Raw genomic sequence first — 20,949 nt, forward strand, 5'->3', positions numbered from 1 at the left:
GGGTGATATGAACCTTAGCAGTGAATCAAATACATTTATTCTCTCATGTGTTCTGGAGTTTATTGACAAATCTGGAAGATTTTAACTTAAACTATACTAAAAATTATATTACAATGTGTTTGTATTTGCTATGTTATAACAATAACTCTGGTGTAATTGGGAAGGATGGCACTGTGTATAGTGACAGTGTCTTTGAAGTGCCTCCAACCAAACACTAGGCTATTAATAATTGAAGTAAATAGACTATATTAATTGAAATGGTAAAATCTATGATATTCTAGTTACATGTATTATTTTCTGTGAACATGTATTAAATGGTTCTAGTATTCTCCTATTAATTCGAACATATACTACATCTTCTCTATAATACTCTCTCTCTCTATATATATGTATATACATGAATGTATGAAATGTGTGTATTTTCTCTGGAAAGGGCTTTTATAGGCAATGCCTGTGCCTAATCCAATTGTGTTTTTTTGAATACAATAAAATTGATTTGAAATGAAATGAAATATATCTGTGTATGTATCTCTCGGCGGAGACATTTCTGGTTCATTTGTCTCAATACAACGAGACAAAGTTAAAGTTAGGTTTTATCCATTATATCTTATTTTTTAACCATGCCATACAAGTAAATGTACGATAGTGTGTATTTTCATAATCTGTCACTGCTTACCGTTGACAATGCGTAGGAACTTTAAACAGCTGTAAAAACGTCCTATTGTACGCCTACAAACGTCCTGTCAAAGCGTACTTCTGTACGGAGATTTATTGGATCTTGTGAGGTAGAGGAAGTTTACGTTTACTAAAGACGGTTTCCCGCTTTTTAGACGTTTTAAGTGTACTACATATATATTTCAGCTATCAATATCATAAGGATAAAAAACAACCGGTATACAGAGTATGATGTATGTGGAAATATTCTTGTAATACACTTGGAAATCACTCCTCGACTGGTACATTGCAATAGTTTGTTTTTAATTTATTGGTGATGAGCTGTTCCAGGGCTTTGCTATCGTTATGCGTTGGTACAGAACAAACTATACTGGTGCCAGATACACGGTAAACAATATGACTGCTACCTTCCTATGCTACCTTCCTATGCTTTTTATTTTACTTTTTCATAATCATTGTTGATTCTACAAAAACATCCTGTATTATTTTTGTTGCAGCATCGACAGGTTTACGAATCTGGTGGAGGCCTTCATTCGACTGAACAAATAAATGATTTTCATCAGTTTCGAAAAAATAGCTTGATGAAACTTTCTCGATTTAGGTAAATTGCTAACTATCTTGTTTTTGTTGCAGCATCGACAGATTTGCGAATTTTGCGGAGGCCATTTTTGTGACGGAGGAGGGACGAAGCTGTGTGGAGAACGTGTCCAAAGTGTGTCTCTGTCGGACGATCATGTTGGAGCTGGGTACTACAAAAACTGGTAAGGGAACTAGCTCCTCATGTTGGAGCTGAGTTCTACAAAAACTGGTAAGGGAAGTAACTCCTTGTGTTGGAGCTGAGTTCTACAACAACAGGTAAGGGAAGTAACTCCTTGTGTTGGAGCTGAGTTCTACAAAAACAGGTAAGGGAACTAACTCCTCATGTTGGAGCTGAGTTCTACAAAAACAGGTAAGGGAACTAACTCCTCATGTTGGAGCTGAGTTCTACAAAAACAGGTAAGGGAACTAACTCCTCATGTTGGAGCTGAGTTCTACAAAAACAGGTAAGGGAACTAACTCCTCATGTTGGAGCTGAGTTCTACAAAAACAGGTAAGGGAACTAACTCCTCATGTTGGAGCTGAGTTCTACAAAAACAGGTAAGGGAACTAACTCCTCATGTTGGAGCTGAGTTCTACAAAAACAGGTAAGGGAACTAACTCCTCATGTTGGAGCTGAGTTCTACAAAAACAGGTAAGGGAACTAACTCCTCATGTTGGAGCTGAGTTCTACAAAAACAGGTAAGGGAACTAACTCCTCATGTTGGAGCTGAGTTCTACAAAAACAGGTAAGGGAACTAACTCCTCATGTTGGAGCTGAGTTCTACAAAAACAGGTAAGGGAACTAACTCCTCATGTTGGAGCTGAGTTCTACAAAAACAGGTAAGGGAACTAACTCCTCATGTTGGAGCTGAGTTCTACAAAAACAGGTAAGGGAACTAACTCCTCATGTTGGAGCTGAGTTCTACAAAAACAGGTAAGGGAACTAACTCCTCATGTTGGAGCTGAGTTCTACAAAAACAGGTAAGGGAACTAACTCCTCATGTTGGAGCTGAGTTCTACAAAAACAGGTAAGGGAACTAACTCCTCATGTTGGAGCTGAGTTCTACAAAAACAGGTAAGGGAACTAACTCCTCATGTTGGAGCTGAGTTCTACAAAAACAGGTAAGGGAACTAACTCCTCATGTTGGAGCTGAGTTCTACAAAAACAGGTAAGGGAACTAACTCCTCATGTTGGAGCTGAGTTCTACAAAAACAGGTAAGGGAACTAACTCCTCATGTTGGAGCTGAGTTCTACAAAAACAGGTAAGGGAACTAACTCCTCATGTTGGAGCTGAGTTCTACAAAAACAGGTAAGGGAACTAACTCCTCATGTTGGAGCTGAGTTCTACAAAAACAGGTAAGGGAACTAACTCCTCATGTTGGAGCTGAGTTCTACAAAAACAGGTAAGGGAACTAACTCCTCATGTTGGAGCTGAGTTCTACAAAAACAGGTAAGGGAACTAACTCCTCATGTTGGAGCTGAGTTCTACAAAAACAGGTAAGGGAACTAACTCCTCATGTTGGAGCTGAGTTCTACAAAAACAGGTAAGGGAACTAACTCCTCATGTTGGAGCTGAGTTCTACAAAAACAGGTAAGGGAACTAACTCCTCATGTTGGAGCTGAGTTCTACAAAAACAGGTAAGGGAACTAACTCCTCATGTTGGAGCTGAGTTCTACAAAAACAGGTAAGGGAACTAACTCCTCATGTTGGAGCTGAGTTCTACAAAAACAGGTAAGGGAACTAACTCCTCATGTTGGAGCTGAGTTCTACAAAAACAGGTAAGGGAACTAACTCCTCATGTTGGAGCTGGGTACTACAAAAACAGGTAAGGGAACTAGCTCATTGTGTTGGAGCTGGGTACTACAAAAACAGGTAAGGGAAATAACTCCTCGTGTTGCAGCTGAGTTCTCTAAAAACAGGTAAGGGAACTAACTTCTCATGTTGGAGCTGGGTACTACAAAAACAGGTAAGGGAACTAACTCCTCATGTTGGAGCTAAGTTCTACAAAAACAGGTTAGGGATCTAACTCCTCATGTTGGAGCTGAGTTCTGCTGAGTTCTACAAAAACAGGTAAGGGAACTAACTCCTCATGTTGGAGCTAAGTTCTACAAAAACAGGTTAGGGATCTAACTCCTCATGTTGGAGCTGAGTTCTACAAAAACAGGTAAGGGAACTAACTCCTCATGTTGGAGCTGAGTTCTACAAGAACAGGTAAGGGAACTAACTCCTCATGTTGGAGCTGGGTTCTACAAAAACAGGTAAGGGAACTAACTTCTCATGTTGGAGCTGGGTACTACAAAAACAGGCAAGGAACTAACTCATCGTGTTGGAGCTGGGGACTACAAAAACAGGAAAGGGAACTAGCTCCTTGTGTTGGAGCTGGGTACTACAAAAACAGGTAAGGGAATTAACTCCTGATGTTGGAGCTGAGTTCTACAAAAACAGGTAAGGGTACTAACTCCTCATGTTGGAGCTAAGTTCTACAAAAACAGGTAAGGGAACTAACTCAACATGTTGGAGCTGGGTACTACAAAAACAGGTAAGGAACTAACTCATCGTGTTGGAGCTGTGTACTACAAAAACAGGTAAGGTAACTAACTCATCGTGTTGGAGCTGGGTACTACAAAAACAGGTAAGGATCTAACTCATCGTGTTGGAGCTGGGTACTACAAAAACAGGTAAGGGAAGAAACTCCTCATGTTGGAGCTGGGTACTACAAAAACAGGTAAAGGAACTAACTCCTCATGTTGGAGCTGAGTTCAACAAAAACAGGTAAGGGAACTAACTTCTCATGTTGGAGCTGAGTTCTACAAAAACAGGTAAGGGTACTAACTCCTCATGTTGGAGCTAAGTTCTACAAAAACAGGTAAGGGATCTAACTCCTCATGTTGGAGCTGGGTTCTACAAAAACAGGTAAGGGAACTAACTTCTCATGTTGGAGCTGGGTACTACAAAAACAGGTAAGGGAACTAGCTCCTTGTGTTGGTGCTGAGTTCTACAAAAACAGGTAAGGGAACTAACTTCTCATGTTGGAGCTGAGGTCTACAAAAACAGGTAAGGGAACTAACTCAACATGTTGGAGCTGGGTACTACAAAAACAGGTAAGGGAAGAAACTCCTCATGTTGGAGCTGGGTACTACAAAAACAGGTAAGGAACTAACTCATCGTGTTGGAGCTGGGGACTACAAAAACAGGAAAGGGAACTAGCTCCTTGTGTTGGAGCTGGGTACTACAAAAACAGGAAAGGGAACTAGCTCCTTGTGTTGGAGCTGGGTACTACAAAAACAGGTAAGGAACTAACTCATCGTGTTGGAGCTGGGTACTACAAAAACAGGTAAAGGAACTAACTCCTCATGTTGGAGCTGAGTACTACAAAAACAGGTAAGGGAACTAGCTCCTTGTGTTGGAGCTGAGTTCTACAAAAACAGGTAAGGGAACTAACTCATTGTGTTGGAGTTTTCTGCTGTAGAGACTGGTAAAATAATGAACTACTCACACTGTTTATAGTGGATCCGCCTTCGTCGATTTTTTTTTTCTCTTACTTTGTAATTTATTTATTTCCTGGAAGGGACGGGATAAGGTATGGGGGTGTGGTGGAGGGTATGGTTGGAGTGGAGATTGGGGTATCGGGGTTTGGGGATGAGCGTGAGTGGGGTTTGGGGTGGAGTGGGTGAAGTGTGGTGGGTGGGGAGATGTGAGGTAATAATAAATGTACCATATGCAGGTTATGCCGTATCAATGACACTTAGATTTTAAATAATCCTATATCGATATCATTTTTATTTTTATGGCGGGGGACGAACAACACTTCTCTACAATCTAACAAGGAATCTGTTACACTAATCCGTTGCTTTTGGCGATGTCTCCCCAGTCACCGACTCCTTCTATCTGTCTAACTAATTAAATAGATTGATGTTTTTATTCTACGGGATTAACCTCTCCGTAGTGCCCGTTTAGCTCCTGAATTAAACGTCCGCTACTGCCGGAGCTGCAGCTCTCTGACTTCGATTTCTCTGGATGTCTGTTACGTGTGTTGTGAGACAGAGATGTCTGTTACGTGTGTTGTGAGACAGAGATGTCTGTTACGTGTGTTGTGAGACAGAGATGTCTGTTACGTGTGTTGTGAGACAGAGATGTCTGTTACGTGTGTTGTGAGACAGAGATGTCTGTTTCGTGTGTGCGAGACAGAGCCAATATAAAGAATACTGTTTGGTTCCCGGTGATTGATAATTAATTAGTAGAATATCTCCCCTACCTCGAGCCGTGGAAAATAAATCTGCAATCCGAGCGATGGTTATTTTGGTTGTCTATCCCGAGACTCCGCCGAAGGTTTTACTACTAAATATTCACCGGAGGGTTGGGAATTTCTTTGCTCCACCCTCAAGATATGGGGTGGTTATTTCAGTCACGATACAGCAGACAGTAATCCAGCATGTTTGATCTGCAATCGACCTCTCTCGTTGAAACTGACGTCATAACTTATTGTTCCTCTGACGAATTGTATTCGTGCAATCTGTGAGACAAAACATAACCAAGTGGTCAAGTTGGGGTTGGGGATCTTTAACAGGTAAAACGAGAGATGATTTAGTGAGAATTGGGAGAAAAGCCTATTTCTGTCACCAGTCAGATCAGCTCCATGTATCAACATTACTACTCTAAGTATTTTTCTTAAAAATAAAACCATTATGATATGTCTTCTCTCACGAACAAGTCTCTGCACTTTAGGGTTAAAAGCAGTTTTTGAATTAATAGAGCCGGAATATTTCTTACGATAACGTCGACTTCGTTTCGCGTAAAGTCTAGATCTATAAACATGCTATACCAGCGACCTCTAGCGGGTTTTTATTGCTGTCTCACTAAAATACCTAGCGGCTGACGTGGCATCCGTATTATAGCAGATCAGGTAGTGCGGTTTGTTAAATACCTCTTGTTACGGATTGTTTGTATGTGATCGATGTGGACGCTTTGTTTTATATCTGCTGTAGATTTTGACGGCCTGTATGGTATTGGTGTAGATTGTGACGTCTTATTTTATATCTGCTGTAGATTTTGACACCTACTTTTATACAAATTGTGGATTTTGATACCTGTTTATGTATTTATTGTAGATTTTGACGGCCTGTATGGGATTGGTGTAGATTGTGACGTCTTGTTTTATATCTGCTGTAGATTTTGACCCCTTCTTTTATACAAATTGTGGATTTTGATACCTGTTTTTGTATTTATTGTAGATTTTGGCGGTCTGTATGGTATTGGGGTAGATTGTGACGTCTTGTTTTATATCTGCTGTAGATTTTGACCCCTTCTTTTATACAAATTGTGGATTTTGATACCTGTTTTTGTATTTATTGCAGATTTTGACGGCCTGTATGGTATTGGTGTAGATTGTGACGTCTTATTTTATATCTGCTGTAGATTTTGACACCTACTTTTATACAAATTGTGGATTTTGATACCTGTTTTTACATTTCTTGTAGATTTTGACAGCCTGTTTTGTATTTCTTGTAGATAATGACGGCCTGTTTTGTATTTGTTGTAGATTTTGACGGTCTGTTTTGTATTGTTGAGATTGTGACGCTTTGTTTTATATCTGCTGAAGATTTTGACACCTTCTTTTATACAAATTGTGGATTTTGATACCTGTTTTTGCATTTCTTGTAGATTTTGACAGCCTGTTTTGTATTTCTTGTAGATAATGACGGCCTGTTTTGTATTTGTTGTAGATTTTGACGGTCTGTTTTGTATTTATTGTAGATTTTGACGGTTTGTTTTGTATTGCCTGTATGGTATTGGGGTAGATTGTGACGTCTTGTTTTATATCTGCTGTAGATTTTGACGGCCGGTATGGTATTGGTGTAGATTGTGACGTCTTATTTTATATCTGCTGTAGATTTTGACACCTTCTTCTATACAAATTGTGGATTTTGATACCTGTTTTTACATTTCTTGTAGATTTTGACAGCCTGTTTTGTATTTATTGTAGATAATGACGGCCTGTTTTGTATTTGTTGTAGATTTTGACGGTCTGTTTTGTATTTATTGTAGATTTTGACGGTTTGTTTTGTATTGTTGTAGATTTTGACGGTCTGTTTTTGTAGTATGGTATTGGTGTAGATTGTGACGTCTTGTTGTATATCTGCTGTAGATTTTGACACCTTCTTCTATACAAATTGTGGATTTTGATACCTGTTTTTGTATTTACTGCAGATTTTGACGGCCTGTATGGTATTGGTGTAGATTGTGACTTCTTGTTTTATATTTGCTGTAGATTTTGACACCTTCTTTTATACAAATTGTGGATTTTGATAAATGTTTTTGTATTTATTGTAGATTTTGACGGCCTGTATGGGATTGGTGTAGATTGTGACGTCTTGTTTTATCTCTGCTGTAGATTTTGACGGCCTGTATGGTATTGGGGTAGATTGTGACGTCTTGTTTTATATCTGCTGTAGATTTTGACCCCTTCTTTTATACAAATTGTGGATTTTGATGCCTGTTTTTGTATTTATTGTAGATTTTGACGGCCTGTATGGGATTGGTGTAGATTGTGACGTCTTGTTTTATATCTGCTGGAGATTTTGACACCTTCTTTTATACAAATTGTGGATTTTGATACCTGTTTTTGCATTTCTTGTAGATTTTGACAGCCTGTTTTGTATTTATTGTAGATAATGACGGCCTGTTTTGTATTTGTTGTAGATTTTGACGGTCTGTTTTGTATTTATTGTAGATAATGACGGCCTGTTTTGTATTTGTTGTAGATTTTGACGGTCTGTTTTGTATTTATTGTAGATTTTGACGGTTTGTTTTGTATTGTTGTATATTTTTACGGTTTGTTTTGTATTGTTGTAGATTTTGACGGTCTGTTTTGTATTTATTTTAGATAATGACGTTTTTTTTGGTATTGTTGTAGATTTTGACGGTCTGTTTTGTATTTGTTGTAGAATTCGACGGTTTGTTTTGTATTTGTTGTAGATTTTAACGGTTTGTTTTGTATTGTAGATTCTGTCGGTTTGTTTTGTATTGTTGTAGATTTTGACGGTTTGTTTTGTATTGTTGTAGATTTTGACGGTCTGTTTTTGTATTGTTGTAGATTTTGACGGTTTGTTTTGTATTTGTTGTAGATTTCGACGGTTTGTTTTGTATTGTTTTAGATTTTGACGGTTTGTTTTATATTGTTGTATATTGTGACGGTTTGTTTTGTATTGTTTTAGATTTTGACGGTTTGTTTTGTATTGTTGTAGATTTTGACTGGTTGTTTTGTATTGTTGTAGATTTTGACTGTTATGATCGTTGTAGATTTTGATTAACTGTTTTGTATTTGTTGTAGATATCGACGGTTTGTTTTGTATTGTTGTAGATTTTGACGGTTTGTTTTGTATTGTTGTAGATAATGACGGTCTGTTTTGTATTGTTGTAGATTTTAACGGTTTGTTTTGTATTGTTATAGATTTTGACGGTTTGTTTGTATTTGTTGTAGATTTTGACGGTCTGTTTTGTATTGTTGTAGAATCTGACGGTCTGTTTTGTATTGTTGTAGATTTTGACGGTTTGTTTTGTATTTATTGTAGATTTTGACGGCCTGTTTTGTATTTTTGTAGATTTTGACGGTTTGTTTGACATCCTACAGAACGTTATCCTAACACTTGTAACAGATACGTGCTCAGGTTGCTGCCGAACGAATGAGACAAAGATACCAAACCTGACACGGATACAGAAATATGCTCTGCGCAAGTCTGTGACGTAAGTTTATCAAATAAATATAAAATAACACGAACCTTTGACTACCAAACGTTAACCTAGCATGAACCCCTAACAACAAATAATGTACCAAAACGTGATCAAAGCATCGAACGAATCTTTTGCTTTTCTGATATATAGAGCGGGGATCGGATATATTCTGTTATTAAAAGAGAAATAAGTGTGATCACTCATTAGTGAGTGACGTCATAAAAAAATCTGCCAAACCCGTTTTCATCAAAATAAACTTGTCAATGAGCACTATTACTACCCTGGTCCCATAGGAAATGCGATATGGTGCAAAACTGGCGTGCTATCGACATAACAATTAGTTTGGTCATTCCAGGCACGTCGACGCTCTCCGGACACCTTAATTGGTCCAGACATAACTGTTATATACTGTCTTTATGTCCTACGTATATAGTAGGACATATCTGAGTGTTGAAATAAAATATATATTGACGTATGTCACGATTTATATAAGTAACATTTATAACATTTCGCCACTTTGGGGATGGGGCAGAAACCTCGCTACCCAATTGCAAGGGCCCGGTGTTAAAGGTTCGAATATCTAGCATATGGCTGAAAGTGATTAATGGGCATTTTCCTGCCACTCCTAAACTGGAAATAGTTCGGTGATAACGCCTTGTTGCCATCACGTAAAATCATAAAAATGAAGAGTGAAGTAATTTAATTGTTTTCCATGAGATGTTGTACTTGCGGTCATTTCCGGTTGTGTGTGTATGTGTGTTGTCATCGCTATACGGATTGGACAGATAACTCACGAACATATCTGTCACGGTTAAGGGATGTGTATGGTACAGGAACAGTTAATAATTTACATTATCTAATATAGACATTTTCTCAGATTTTTATTCGATATCATATTTAAACATTTTACAGCCCCTCCTGGTATATTGGAAATAGTCTTTTCATAGCATGTTAACGTAACATTATAGTGTCCCAAGAGGTATACACGCATTACCTATAGACCATTTTAATGAAAACTTATTGTTAAAGTGTCATATTTCTGCGTTTATAGTGATCTCCCTTGGTGACATCTTTTGCTCGCCACGCCCACCCATTAAAACCCGTACAGGCCTATTATAAGTAGCATTACTTACCGCCTTACACTTTCAATGTTCTTGTTAAGTTTTGTGTTATGGATACGGCCAGGGTAATTTCAATGTTTAATGTTAATTGGGGAATACTTTTCTGTAATTTGTAATTGTGATATCTCATGTTTAATCAAATTTGTTTTGTCATTATGACCAGCCTGAGTCTTTGGTTGATTGTTGACTTTGACAGTCACGTAAATATATATATAAAACTTTGATTTAAAAAATATCCATTTCATGACGAGTACTTCTCATACATATATCCATGTAGGTATAAGCCATTGCTTTATGTTTATTTAACTTTCAGTTTTGACAAACTGTTGGTGAAGGAGCTTGATAATCAAGTTAAAAATCTCCAACAATTGGTCAAGAAACATAAGAACTTTCTGACTAACGACGAGAAATACAGACGGGTAAGCTCCTCTTTATGTCAGCATTCCTTATCACTGTTTTTGTCTTGCCTTCAGTAAAGTTATAAATCGTAAACCTACCATCCCATAATAGTCGAAACACTTACTGCATCGGCCATGCCTTAATATGACGTCATGTAATTGTGTTCATTGTGACGTCACACATACAATCATGTCGATAGAGGCTAATGTTTAAGCAAATGTTATTATGGTCCTATAAGACACATTGCTATTGATGACAAAGTTTGTCAGAAATGGAAATGTGTGTTATAGGACCATAACATTATTTGGTAAAATATCCGTCATATACATTCACATTAGTTATAAGGATTTATTTAGTTATTTCGAAAAGTTCTTGAACAGCAAATTAAGGTTTGACAACAATGAAATTGATGACGTCACAATAGAGATTAATGAAGTTACAATAGCAAATGTTGTTATAGTCTCATAACAACATTTGCTACATTTGCAATGCATTACAATGGAAGGGTGCAAAGTAAATGTAAATATAGAGGAATGACATATTTTTTCATCTCTAGTGGACGCGATGGCTGGGGGTGAGTTTGTTAAATTATTAAACCTGGGGTTATCGAGGTTTAGACGAATTCGGAGGTTTTGAATCGGAATTACAAGTTATGAGTTTACAAATCGGGAAGACAAATTATGCAGTCAAAATAAATGTCTTCAATAATTTTCAAACTTTCGCAAATCTAGATCTTAATCTAGAGTTAGATACGAACATTCACATTTTGGAGCGCAGTGTTCTACCCTATTTTATTGATAAGCTAGATTGTAGTTTTACTCCTCAACAACCTACGTCGACAGTCTATGTAGAATACCTATCATGATGAAAAATCTAAAATCTAAAATGGAAAAAAAGGAAAAAATCCAAGAAAGGGCTTTAAAATTTATTAACGATGAACACGAAAATACATATGAAAATTTACTAGCCCGTTCAAAATTACCATCAATCAAAATCAGACGACTCGGAAATTTTGCAATAGAAGTATTTAAAATCACAAATAAACAGACTCCAACATACCTACACGACCTTATCAACATCCCAGAAAACCACATACATTCAGATATCACAACACAGCAGATATACCACATGTTAGGACTACAGAGTATGGTAAACACTCATTTCGATCTGAAGCACCTAAAATACGGAATGCCCTACCAGACCACTTCAGAACAACAACTACACGAACACAATTTAAGACACTAATAAACAGCTGGTATGGGCCAAAATGCAAATTCAACACATGCAGACAAAACACATAGGCTCCCAATACAGTTATACATGTTTTTAGCTAAGCTTACCTCTATGTCGCCTCTCTATTAGATGGTGCTCATCTTTTAATATGTTCTTGCCAAATATTTATTATGTAGCTGTGCGTGTCATTTTATGAGTTGTTTTTAACAGCTAATTAGAGCTAATGTTGTATTGTTTTAACCATACCGACGTTAAATAAAACTTTTGAATTAATTTGATTTGTACAACATATATCCACCATCATGACCGTAACACTACTTAACGTTAGTGATGTTTGTTCTGTTATTTTGTACTTCAGTTTACTTTGTTTCATGGTGTAATTTTAAAAATGTGCCAATTATGAATAATGGCTTACGTAGTTTTATTTGAAAACGACTTTGCGTACTTAACAAAAACAATCAGTATTAACTATTCACCCCTGAAGACACATTTGAACTCCTACCAAAGGTTGGAAAAGTTCATTAAGAAATCTCAGGGGAGAATGAGTTAAATCTTAATTGTAACCGAACACATAGCTTACTGTAAAATATGGATATTGATGGTTGACAGGAGGTTGACAAGTACGAGAAGAAACTGGCAGTACTTGTGTACCAACTTCACGGTTCCACCCCGATGAAGACGAGGCTGCTGTATTTCCTACAGATGAAGCGTGACCGTGCACTGAAAGGGTTAAACAGGGCCAAGTCCGCCTATCGCATCAACGCTGACCTGGAAAGGAGCGTCAGAACTCAAATTAAAAACGTAAGTGTTGATGAGACGACAGAAATAAGTTTTATTTCAGCAAATAGTGGTTGATGAATCTTACTGTAGTGATACAGCCATACAACAAACTATTTTGCACAACATATGTAGCGATATAATACTACTGTCGATTTTTGCTTGAACTGAAATATTGCTTTCTAATGATACAACCGATAAATTGAAACAGTAATGGGTTACAAATAGTTTAGCGTCATTTTTGCCATGGCAATGTGACGTCATTGTTGCATCATGGATTTCCATAAGTATATAATTCTTATTAAACTAGACGCATATTAAGAACCATTGCAGGTATGTCTTAAAGAAATATCACTCAATTATTTATATGACTTCTAAGATCAAATAAAAACGTGTGGAGGCTACCGTAGACGGATACTCCCGCCTGTAATACACAGCAACCCTCCCCTTCTGCAACATTCGCTCCAGCCGCGTACCTAACGATCTAATCGACCACACCGTCTGTTTCACACTAAAAAGTCACCTGTCCATGTTATTGTGCAGACCTATATATCCCCTCCTTACCACGTTAGCTTTGTGAACTTGTAGATGCCTTATTTAAGTCTCACAAAATGCCAATTTATCTGGTGACGTCATAAAGCAGTAGACTTTACATAGATTGCTATGACGTCATAATATGACATAGTTTGTACCAAAGTATTGCATTTTATTGAATTTTATAACATGAACTGGATTCAAATCAGTGCTAACGCAGAACAGATTGATAACGTATTGATGTGAAGATCCGATTGGTATTTTACTGTGACGTCATAACCCTTGACTCCTTTTATAACATACATTCAGGGCATATACTATAATTTTAAAGCAAAGATCAATGATTTTTACTTTATAGTGGAATGAAGTAATATTAATCGTTGAAGTACATGTAATATGATATAATAATCCATGAAGCCTTGTTTATTCCAGTGACGTCTAATTATATTGTGTACCTATTTTGTACCTCCAGGTGAGTGACGACCTCACGTGTATCGTCACAGACAAAATTATCGACCGCCTTGAGTACGGCATGGAATATTGTCTGTATGACGTCATCAGCAGGATGAACGAGCGCGAAAAGTAAGTACAAATGATCTTTACTATATAACATGTTTGTATACCACCAAATCCAAGTCATTTTGACTTCATGTCAGTCTTTTGAGACGTCACTTCCGGTACGTTTCGCTGGTACATTGTGGTCAGTAACCAATGCAATTACTTGTTTTATCATAAAAATAGATGGTGGTTATACCTTATGTCGTAGTCATTATAAATATTGGGATTGTACTTTTAATTATGTATTGATGAAACAGTACGTTCTGTAGTCCGACGCCTTAACATACATAATGTAATTAATTTAAACGAGATATTTCAAGTTCTACGAATCCAAGCAAACGAATTAATATTGTAAAATAAAAATGTCACATAATGTTCTATGCAGTGATAATGCTCGTGTGGTATTTTGGTCATTACTATAGTGATGTACTCTTTCGATTGTGAAGTCAATGGTGGTTTAGATATGACGTCACAAATATTAATCTTTAACGTGACGTCATAACTTTAAGACATTTGTTAAAGACTTGACTATTGTTAGAGCAATATTTAGGAATTTTCATCAGTTTTCTATAGGAATGAAAATAATTTAAGATTAGAGAATATATATATAAACTAAGTCTCCCTTTCCCGTCTACAGTAGAATGAAAGCAGTCGAGTGGGTCAAACACCTGAACCTACGAGACATGAGTGACCGGCTGGTCAGCCTGTGTTCAGAGACCTACGCCATGAGGGTCAACGTCCAACCGGTAAATCACGTTCATATTACAACAATTGTTTCTCTTTGATTTTACGTGACCATCTATATAACGTTACTTCCCTACCCATCCGTGTTATGTGAGCAAATAGAATTTGGTTGGAGTTATAAAGTGTGTATTTTTACTCTATCAGCAGACACATTGTGATTTCATTACAACATTGAGAATGTCTCCACGTACCTTCTGATCCTATGATCAATGAGTGTTATACGTTTTAAGATGATACTATGACAAATCTAGCTATTTCAAATTAAAAATAATATTTAAAGTCTGTATAAATGTGCTTCATTACAAATACTTTAATTCCTAAGAGAAATGCTGAAAACGTTTAATATTTAGGAATTAACAGCGAAACAAATCCCATTTATATGTATTATTATATATGACGTATTTTTTACCCTGATTTCAATATCTTGTACTTGTATATGTGTGGCTTGGTTGAAAAAGAAACGTTTAAAACTGACAAAAATACGTCAAGTGTACACTTCACGTCTATTGTTCAACATACAGAACGACAGGGTCAACATTTTACGTCTCTTGTTCGACATATACAGACACTACTAAACGTCTTTGGTTCGACATATACAGACACTACTAAACGTCTATGGTTCGACATATAGGAAAAACACTAAAAGTCTTTGGTTCGACATATAGGAAAAACACTAAACGTCTTTGGTTCGACATATATGGACAACACTAAATGTCTTTGGTTCGACATATACGGGCAACACTTAACGTATTTGGTTCGACATATATGGACAACACTAAACGTCTTTGGTTCGACATATAGGAAAAAAACTAAACGTCTTTGGTTCGACATTTAGGAAAAACACTAAACGTCTTTGGTTCGACATATATGTACAACACGAAATGTCTTTGGTTCGACATATACAGACAACACAACGTCTTTGGTTCGACATATACGCACAACACTAAACGCCGTTGGTTCGACACATAATGACAACACTAAACGTCTTTGGTTCGACATATACGGGCAACATTTAACGTATTTGGTTCGACATATAAGGACACTACTCAACACCTTTGTTTCGACATATATGGACAACTTTTTACGTGTTTGGTTCGACATATATGGACAACTCTTTACGTCTTTGGTTCGACATATATGGACAACACTGAACGTCTTTGATTCGACATATACGGGCAACAATCAACATCTTTGGTTCGACTATATGGACAACATTTAACGCTATATGGACAAGGGGCACTAGTTTGTCGACGACTTACCTGTCGGGTTATTAGGTAGTTCTATTACCTGTGTAGTTATCCCGAAGTTTCATTTGTAGTCCTATAAACCAAGATACTTTTTTCATAGAAATTCACGTTCCGTGTTATTCACGTACACGAAGCATTTGAAGAGATGATATAGGAAAAAGCCTTCATTTTGTTGACCATTTAAGATATAGGTTTATATACAGGAAGTATCAAACTATTCAGTCCGTTTTTAAGACATTACATTTTGCTGGTTTTTTTTTTAGGATTACAATGCTAACGCAGAACTAACTTTGGAGGATGTATCCAGCTACAACGGAAGTGTCGACGAGTCCGCCGGAAGTGGTAGCGACCCTACCGTTGTGGAGGAGATTGCGATTGACAATTCCACCGGAGAAATAAGTACCTCATATCCAGCTTGTGGAGGAAAGTTTTGCCGTAAGGTCGGCTTCTGCACTGGAGAGGAGAGTTACAAATTTAACAAGGGTAGGTTGTAAAATGAATAAAGTTATTTATCAATGTCGGTCACTTAATTCTCCCTCATTTTCAAAGATTTTTCTATAATCTTACAAAACCAAAAAGGGTATCCTTTCCCTGTTTTCAATGAATATTAATTAAATTTAGACTACAATAAAATTAGAACAGTAATATTTCGGGGGAAAGGTGATGCTACGTTAAACACGAGAGGAGGTGATGCTTATTGTGAAAATCAATTCCAAGCAATCAGCAGAAATATATTGACTGGAATGTCTGTCGTTGTTTTTGTTTTTAATTTTTGTTTGAAATACAAAAATTGTGCAGCCAACCGGAGAGAAAAGGTACTAAGGAAGGTAACCCAGTCTAAAGACATCTTTGGCATTTGTATGTTTTCTTTTGACAGGTATCTGCAAGCGTACAATGACCGAGGCCAAAGTAAGGGTTAAAAGGGACGCGGACAGACGGACTCCTGGGTTCATAGATGTAAAACCTGGTAAGTAGTATAGACACACATATGTCACATAGACTGTAATAAACAATACAAAGTTTGACAGACGGACTCCTGGGTTCATAGATGTAAAACCTGGTAAGTAGTATCGAAACATATATATTTCACATAGACTATTATTGTAAAGTTTAACAGTTGTGTTATTGACATTCTCATGTGTATCAATGTGTATACCTGGGTCGATATTCATGATACCGTTCTGATGCTTAAGCATGAATGCTGTGCTCAGGCGAAATTTCTTGTAACTGGTCTAAAACATGTCGTACGGTTAAAGGTCAAGTGATAACAGTGAGAACGATATTGACATGACGTCTCTTCAAAGTTCTTCCAAATCACTGACAAAACTTCAATTTTTATTATACTATTACCAGAGCAAGAAATAAGGCTTGATCGCAGAAACATGACTGAGTATAACAAGCGTTTCATGAAATTATGTTTAAAAAACAATTAATAAACAGAAAATATATTAACACACCTTTGATATGTGATAATTTATATTTAAAAAGAAATAATTACATTAGCACGTTTTTTCTAGATCAGTGGTTATAAAGATTTTTAAACTGATGTTAAAAGTAATACGACTTTGATTGTATGCAGCTGTTTTCGATTTTTGTGTGATGGTGTATTTACGGTTGAGACAATTGGCCTGTTGACATAGTTGTTCGTCGCAGCTTGATTTAGAGGATTCATAAATTGACAAAATAACAAAGCAACACAAAAAATCAGTACATAAATATCATAGAGACAAAAGTAGTATTCCCCAGGGAAAAAGTCATTCACATATTTTAAACGTAAATTGCTCTCCGGCGCTCTCTTGTTGCATTCATCACCATTTCACAAGTTTTTGTCATTAACTCGTAAATTAGTAATGAGAAAACCTCATCGACGTATTCTTATGTAAAACAGTACAGTTATATTAGTACCCAGTGTCTACAGACACTATTCCGAAAGAGAAAAACTGAATGCATTTTATGTGTATAATTGTTTTAGTGTTCTTCTAAATAAGCGTTGACAACATGCTCCTGTTGAAGACTAGTATATGTTAACTGTTCAATTGCAGGCATGGTGATCCGTCAGACCTATACAGGACAGAACGAGAACGAGGTCGGGTTCGGATACTGTCGACCCAGGAGATGGGGAAGAAAACAATGGGGATTCTACTTCGTCAAGCCAACTCAATGAAGTCGTGTATAGGGAACAGCGGAAGTGACGCGGTGTTGGACCCAACAATACAGGCATCAATAGCAGCATATGTTAAGAGAACAATGAGAACGAAATGGGGGACATTTTGGATAAACTGGTAAAATATCCGATTAATGAAATGAGGATCGCCCCCTTTGAAGCTAAGAAATGAGGACACGAGCAAAGGTATAAAGAGACAGTTCTGTCAGAAAAAACCTATCATGACAACTAGAATGGAATGAAGACGTACACCCTATTAACACAAGTAAAATAATTGAGATAACTTCGATGACTTTCTCTACGAAAATCTAATACTACAACGAGAGAAATGTGAAGTGGTGTTTTAAAAACGAAACTGAAACACGATGACATTTCTGATAGTAAGACAGATGTTCTGATGGTAAAACAGATGTCACAAGAAGATAGGTGATGAAGTTCAACGTTTTACTGCGTCTGTGACAAAACTCAAAAACAGAGAAATCAAGACACAGTATTTCCTTCAGAACCACATCAAGCGCGAGAAACGAAGACGAACAGGCGTTGTAACAAAACGTGACAAAATGACGGATAAAGATGCAATCTGACTGATTAGAATAAAAAAGCAGTTCGAATCATTTTACGTATTAACCCGTTTCATCCTGAATGCAATGAATTAGGTGGGAAGCATTTTAGGGGCGGGTTTGGTGGCAATACGTGATTTGCAGAACATGAGACAATCCTCTGGCACACTGTGAAAAGTTGTAAGATAACAAGTCACTGGCGTGGACTTGAAACGCCGTAAACTTGACCTGCTGCAAATCAGATAGTTCCACTAATTTAAAATTATTGTTCGTAGTTTAGAGTTTAAAACTTAACTTTTTGGGGAAGTTCCGATGGAACTACGTGATTTGCACAGCAGGATGCGATCCTCTGGCACACTGTGAAAAGTTGTAAGATCACAAGTCACTGGCGTGGACCTGAAACGCCGTAAACTTGGCCTGCTGCAAATCAGATAGTTCCACTAATTTAAAATTATTGTTCATAGTTTAGAGTTTAAAACTTAACTTTTTGGGGAAGTTCTGATGGAACTACGTGATTTGCAGAGCAGGATGCGATCCTCTGGCACACTGTGAAAAGTTGTAAGATCACAAGTCACTGGCGTGGACTTGAAACGCCGTAAACTTGGCCTGCTTTAAATCAGATAGTTCCACTAATTTAAAATTATTGTTCATAGTTTAGAGTTTAAAACTTAACATTTTGGTTAAGTTCTGATGGAACTACGTGATTTGCAGAGCAGGATGCGATCCTCTGGCACACTGTGAAAAGTTGTAAGATCGCAAGTCAATGGCGTGGACGTGAAACGCCGTAAACCTGGCCTGCTGCACATCAGATAGTTCCATCATTTAGATAATAATACTCATGCATGGGTAAACAAAAGTTAAATAAATTGCATTCGGGATGAAATGGGTTAAAACGGAAGAGTGTTTCTATGAATGGAATGAAAATCGAAGCATTTCTATTAGCTGACATGATCCGCACATAAAACTATAGGAAGTCTGTTCATCTCTATCGCGTCACAACAAAGGGAAAGAAATTAAACTGGTACTACAAGAAAGGAAATGAGGAAAATGTGTCCTTATCAGATCAATTTACACTTTTAAGTCACTCAGCAGGAAGTATTTCAACGGAAACGATGCTTTATGGAAGGTATGAACTATGCATGAAGTGGGCATTTGAATAAGGAAATACGACAAAACGGTGTCCGTACGAAAAAGTGATGAAACAATTTATTTAATGTTCGGAGAGAACACGTGCTATTAAGTAAATACAGGTTCAAATACGTATTCAGCAACGGGTGATTACACGTTAAGCGTCTAAGGAATTGTCACTTGATGTTCTGAAACGAACGACTTATGTATCAAGTTCACAGTATTAACTTCAAAATGTACTATGATATTAAAAAAAATATTCCTTTGAAACTGGTTTGTTTTTGTGATCGCTGAATTACAGATTTTTGTTGTTTTATATGGTATCAACTTCAGCAATAATGTTAATTTTACAGCCACAACAGATTTAGATAAACAGGCAATGTCACTCCCACAGACTCTGTAGCATGGACGACGCAATGCTCTCTCATTCTCTCGCTTGGTAGCGATTTTCCTGAATACTATGTTCTATTATCAATTATAATTCATTAAAATCCTCTGGCACCTTTATACAGAACCTCTGGCACCCTTATACTGAACCTCTGGCACCCTTATACAGAACCTCTGGCACCCTTATACAGAACCTCTGGCACCCTTATACAGAACCTCTGACACCCTTATACTGAACCGACATGAAACATAAATATGGATTCTTTGACATTATTGACAAAACTAGATAAATGAAAAGAAAGTTAAGGAGATTAACACACATGTCATTTATTTGGATTTCCCACTTTCTAGCCCTTTACCCTCACCGGTGAGTTGTACAGGGACCTAACAGCCGTGTGATCCAGTGTAACTAGTGTGTGAGTTATACAAGGACCTAACAGCCGTGTGATCCAGTGTAACTAGTGTGCGAGTTCTACAAGGATCTAACAGCCGTGTGATCCAGTGTAACTAGTGTGTGGGTTCTACAAGGACCTAACAGCCGTGTGATCCAGTGTAACTAGTGTGCGAGTTCTACAAGGATCTAACAGCCGTGTGATCCAGTGTAACTAGTATCTAAGTTCTGCAAGGACCTAACAGCCTTGTGATCCAGTGTAACTAGAGTGTGAGTTCTACAAGGACCTAACAGCCGTGTGATCCAGTGTTACTAGTGTGTGAGTTATACAGGGACCTAACAGCCGTATGATCCAGTGTAACTAGTGTGTGAGTTCTACAAGGACCTAACAGCCGTGTGATCCAGTGTTACTAGTGTGTGAGTTATACAGGGACCTAACAGCCGTATGATCCAGTGTAACTAGTGTGTGAGTTCTACTAGGACCTAACATCCGTGTGATCCAGTGTAACTAGTGTGTGAGTTCTACAAGGACCTAACATCCGTGTGATCCAGTGTAACTAGTGCGTGAGTTCTACAAGGACCTAACAGCCGTGTGATCCAGTGTAACTAGTGTGCGAGTTATACAAGGACCTAACAGCCTTGTGATCCAGTGTAACCAATTTGTGAGTTCTACAAGGACCTAACAGCTGTGTGATCCAGTGTAACTAGTGTGTGAGTTA

At 37.4% G+C, this 20,949-nt stretch overlaps 1 protein-coding gene across 2 annotated transcripts in view; it reads left to right on the top strand.

The window, feature by feature from the left end:
* The window catches only part of LOC110458934, a 27,610-nt gene extending 7,950 nt beyond the window's left edge, over positions 1 to 19,660 (top strand). For both annotated transcript variants that reach the window (XM_021510922.1, XM_021510930.1), the window contains exons 2-10: positions 1,309 to 1,436; positions 8,858 to 8,999; positions 10,422 to 10,527; positions 12,350 to 12,541; positions 13,524 to 13,633; positions 14,247 to 14,355; positions 15,864 to 16,083; positions 16,478 to 16,567; positions 17,643 to 19,660. In XM_021510922.1, the coding sequence (XP_021366597.1) occupies positions 1,309 to 1,436; positions 8,858 to 8,999; positions 10,422 to 10,527; positions 12,350 to 12,541; positions 13,524 to 13,633; positions 14,247 to 14,355; positions 15,864 to 16,083; positions 16,478 to 16,567; positions 17,643 to 17,764 (1,219 nt within the window). In that variant the 3' untranslated portion in view covers positions 17,765 to 19,660. The remainder of the gene's footprint in view (positions 1 to 1,308; positions 1,437 to 8,857; positions 9,000 to 10,421; positions 10,528 to 12,349; positions 12,542 to 13,523; positions 13,634 to 14,246; positions 14,356 to 15,863; positions 16,084 to 16,477; positions 16,568 to 17,642) is intronic.
* The last annotated feature ends 1,289 nt before the right edge of the window (positions 19,661 to 20,949 follow it).

The sequence above is a fragment of the Mizuhopecten yessoensis genome, unplaced genomic scaffold (genome assembly GCF_002113885.1).
Source record: "Mizuhopecten yessoensis strain PY_sf001 unplaced genomic scaffold, ASM211388v2 scaffold1311, whole genome shotgun sequence".
Lineage (NCBI taxonomy): Eukaryota > Metazoa > Mollusca > Bivalvia > Pectinida > Pectinidae > Mizuhopecten > Mizuhopecten yessoensis.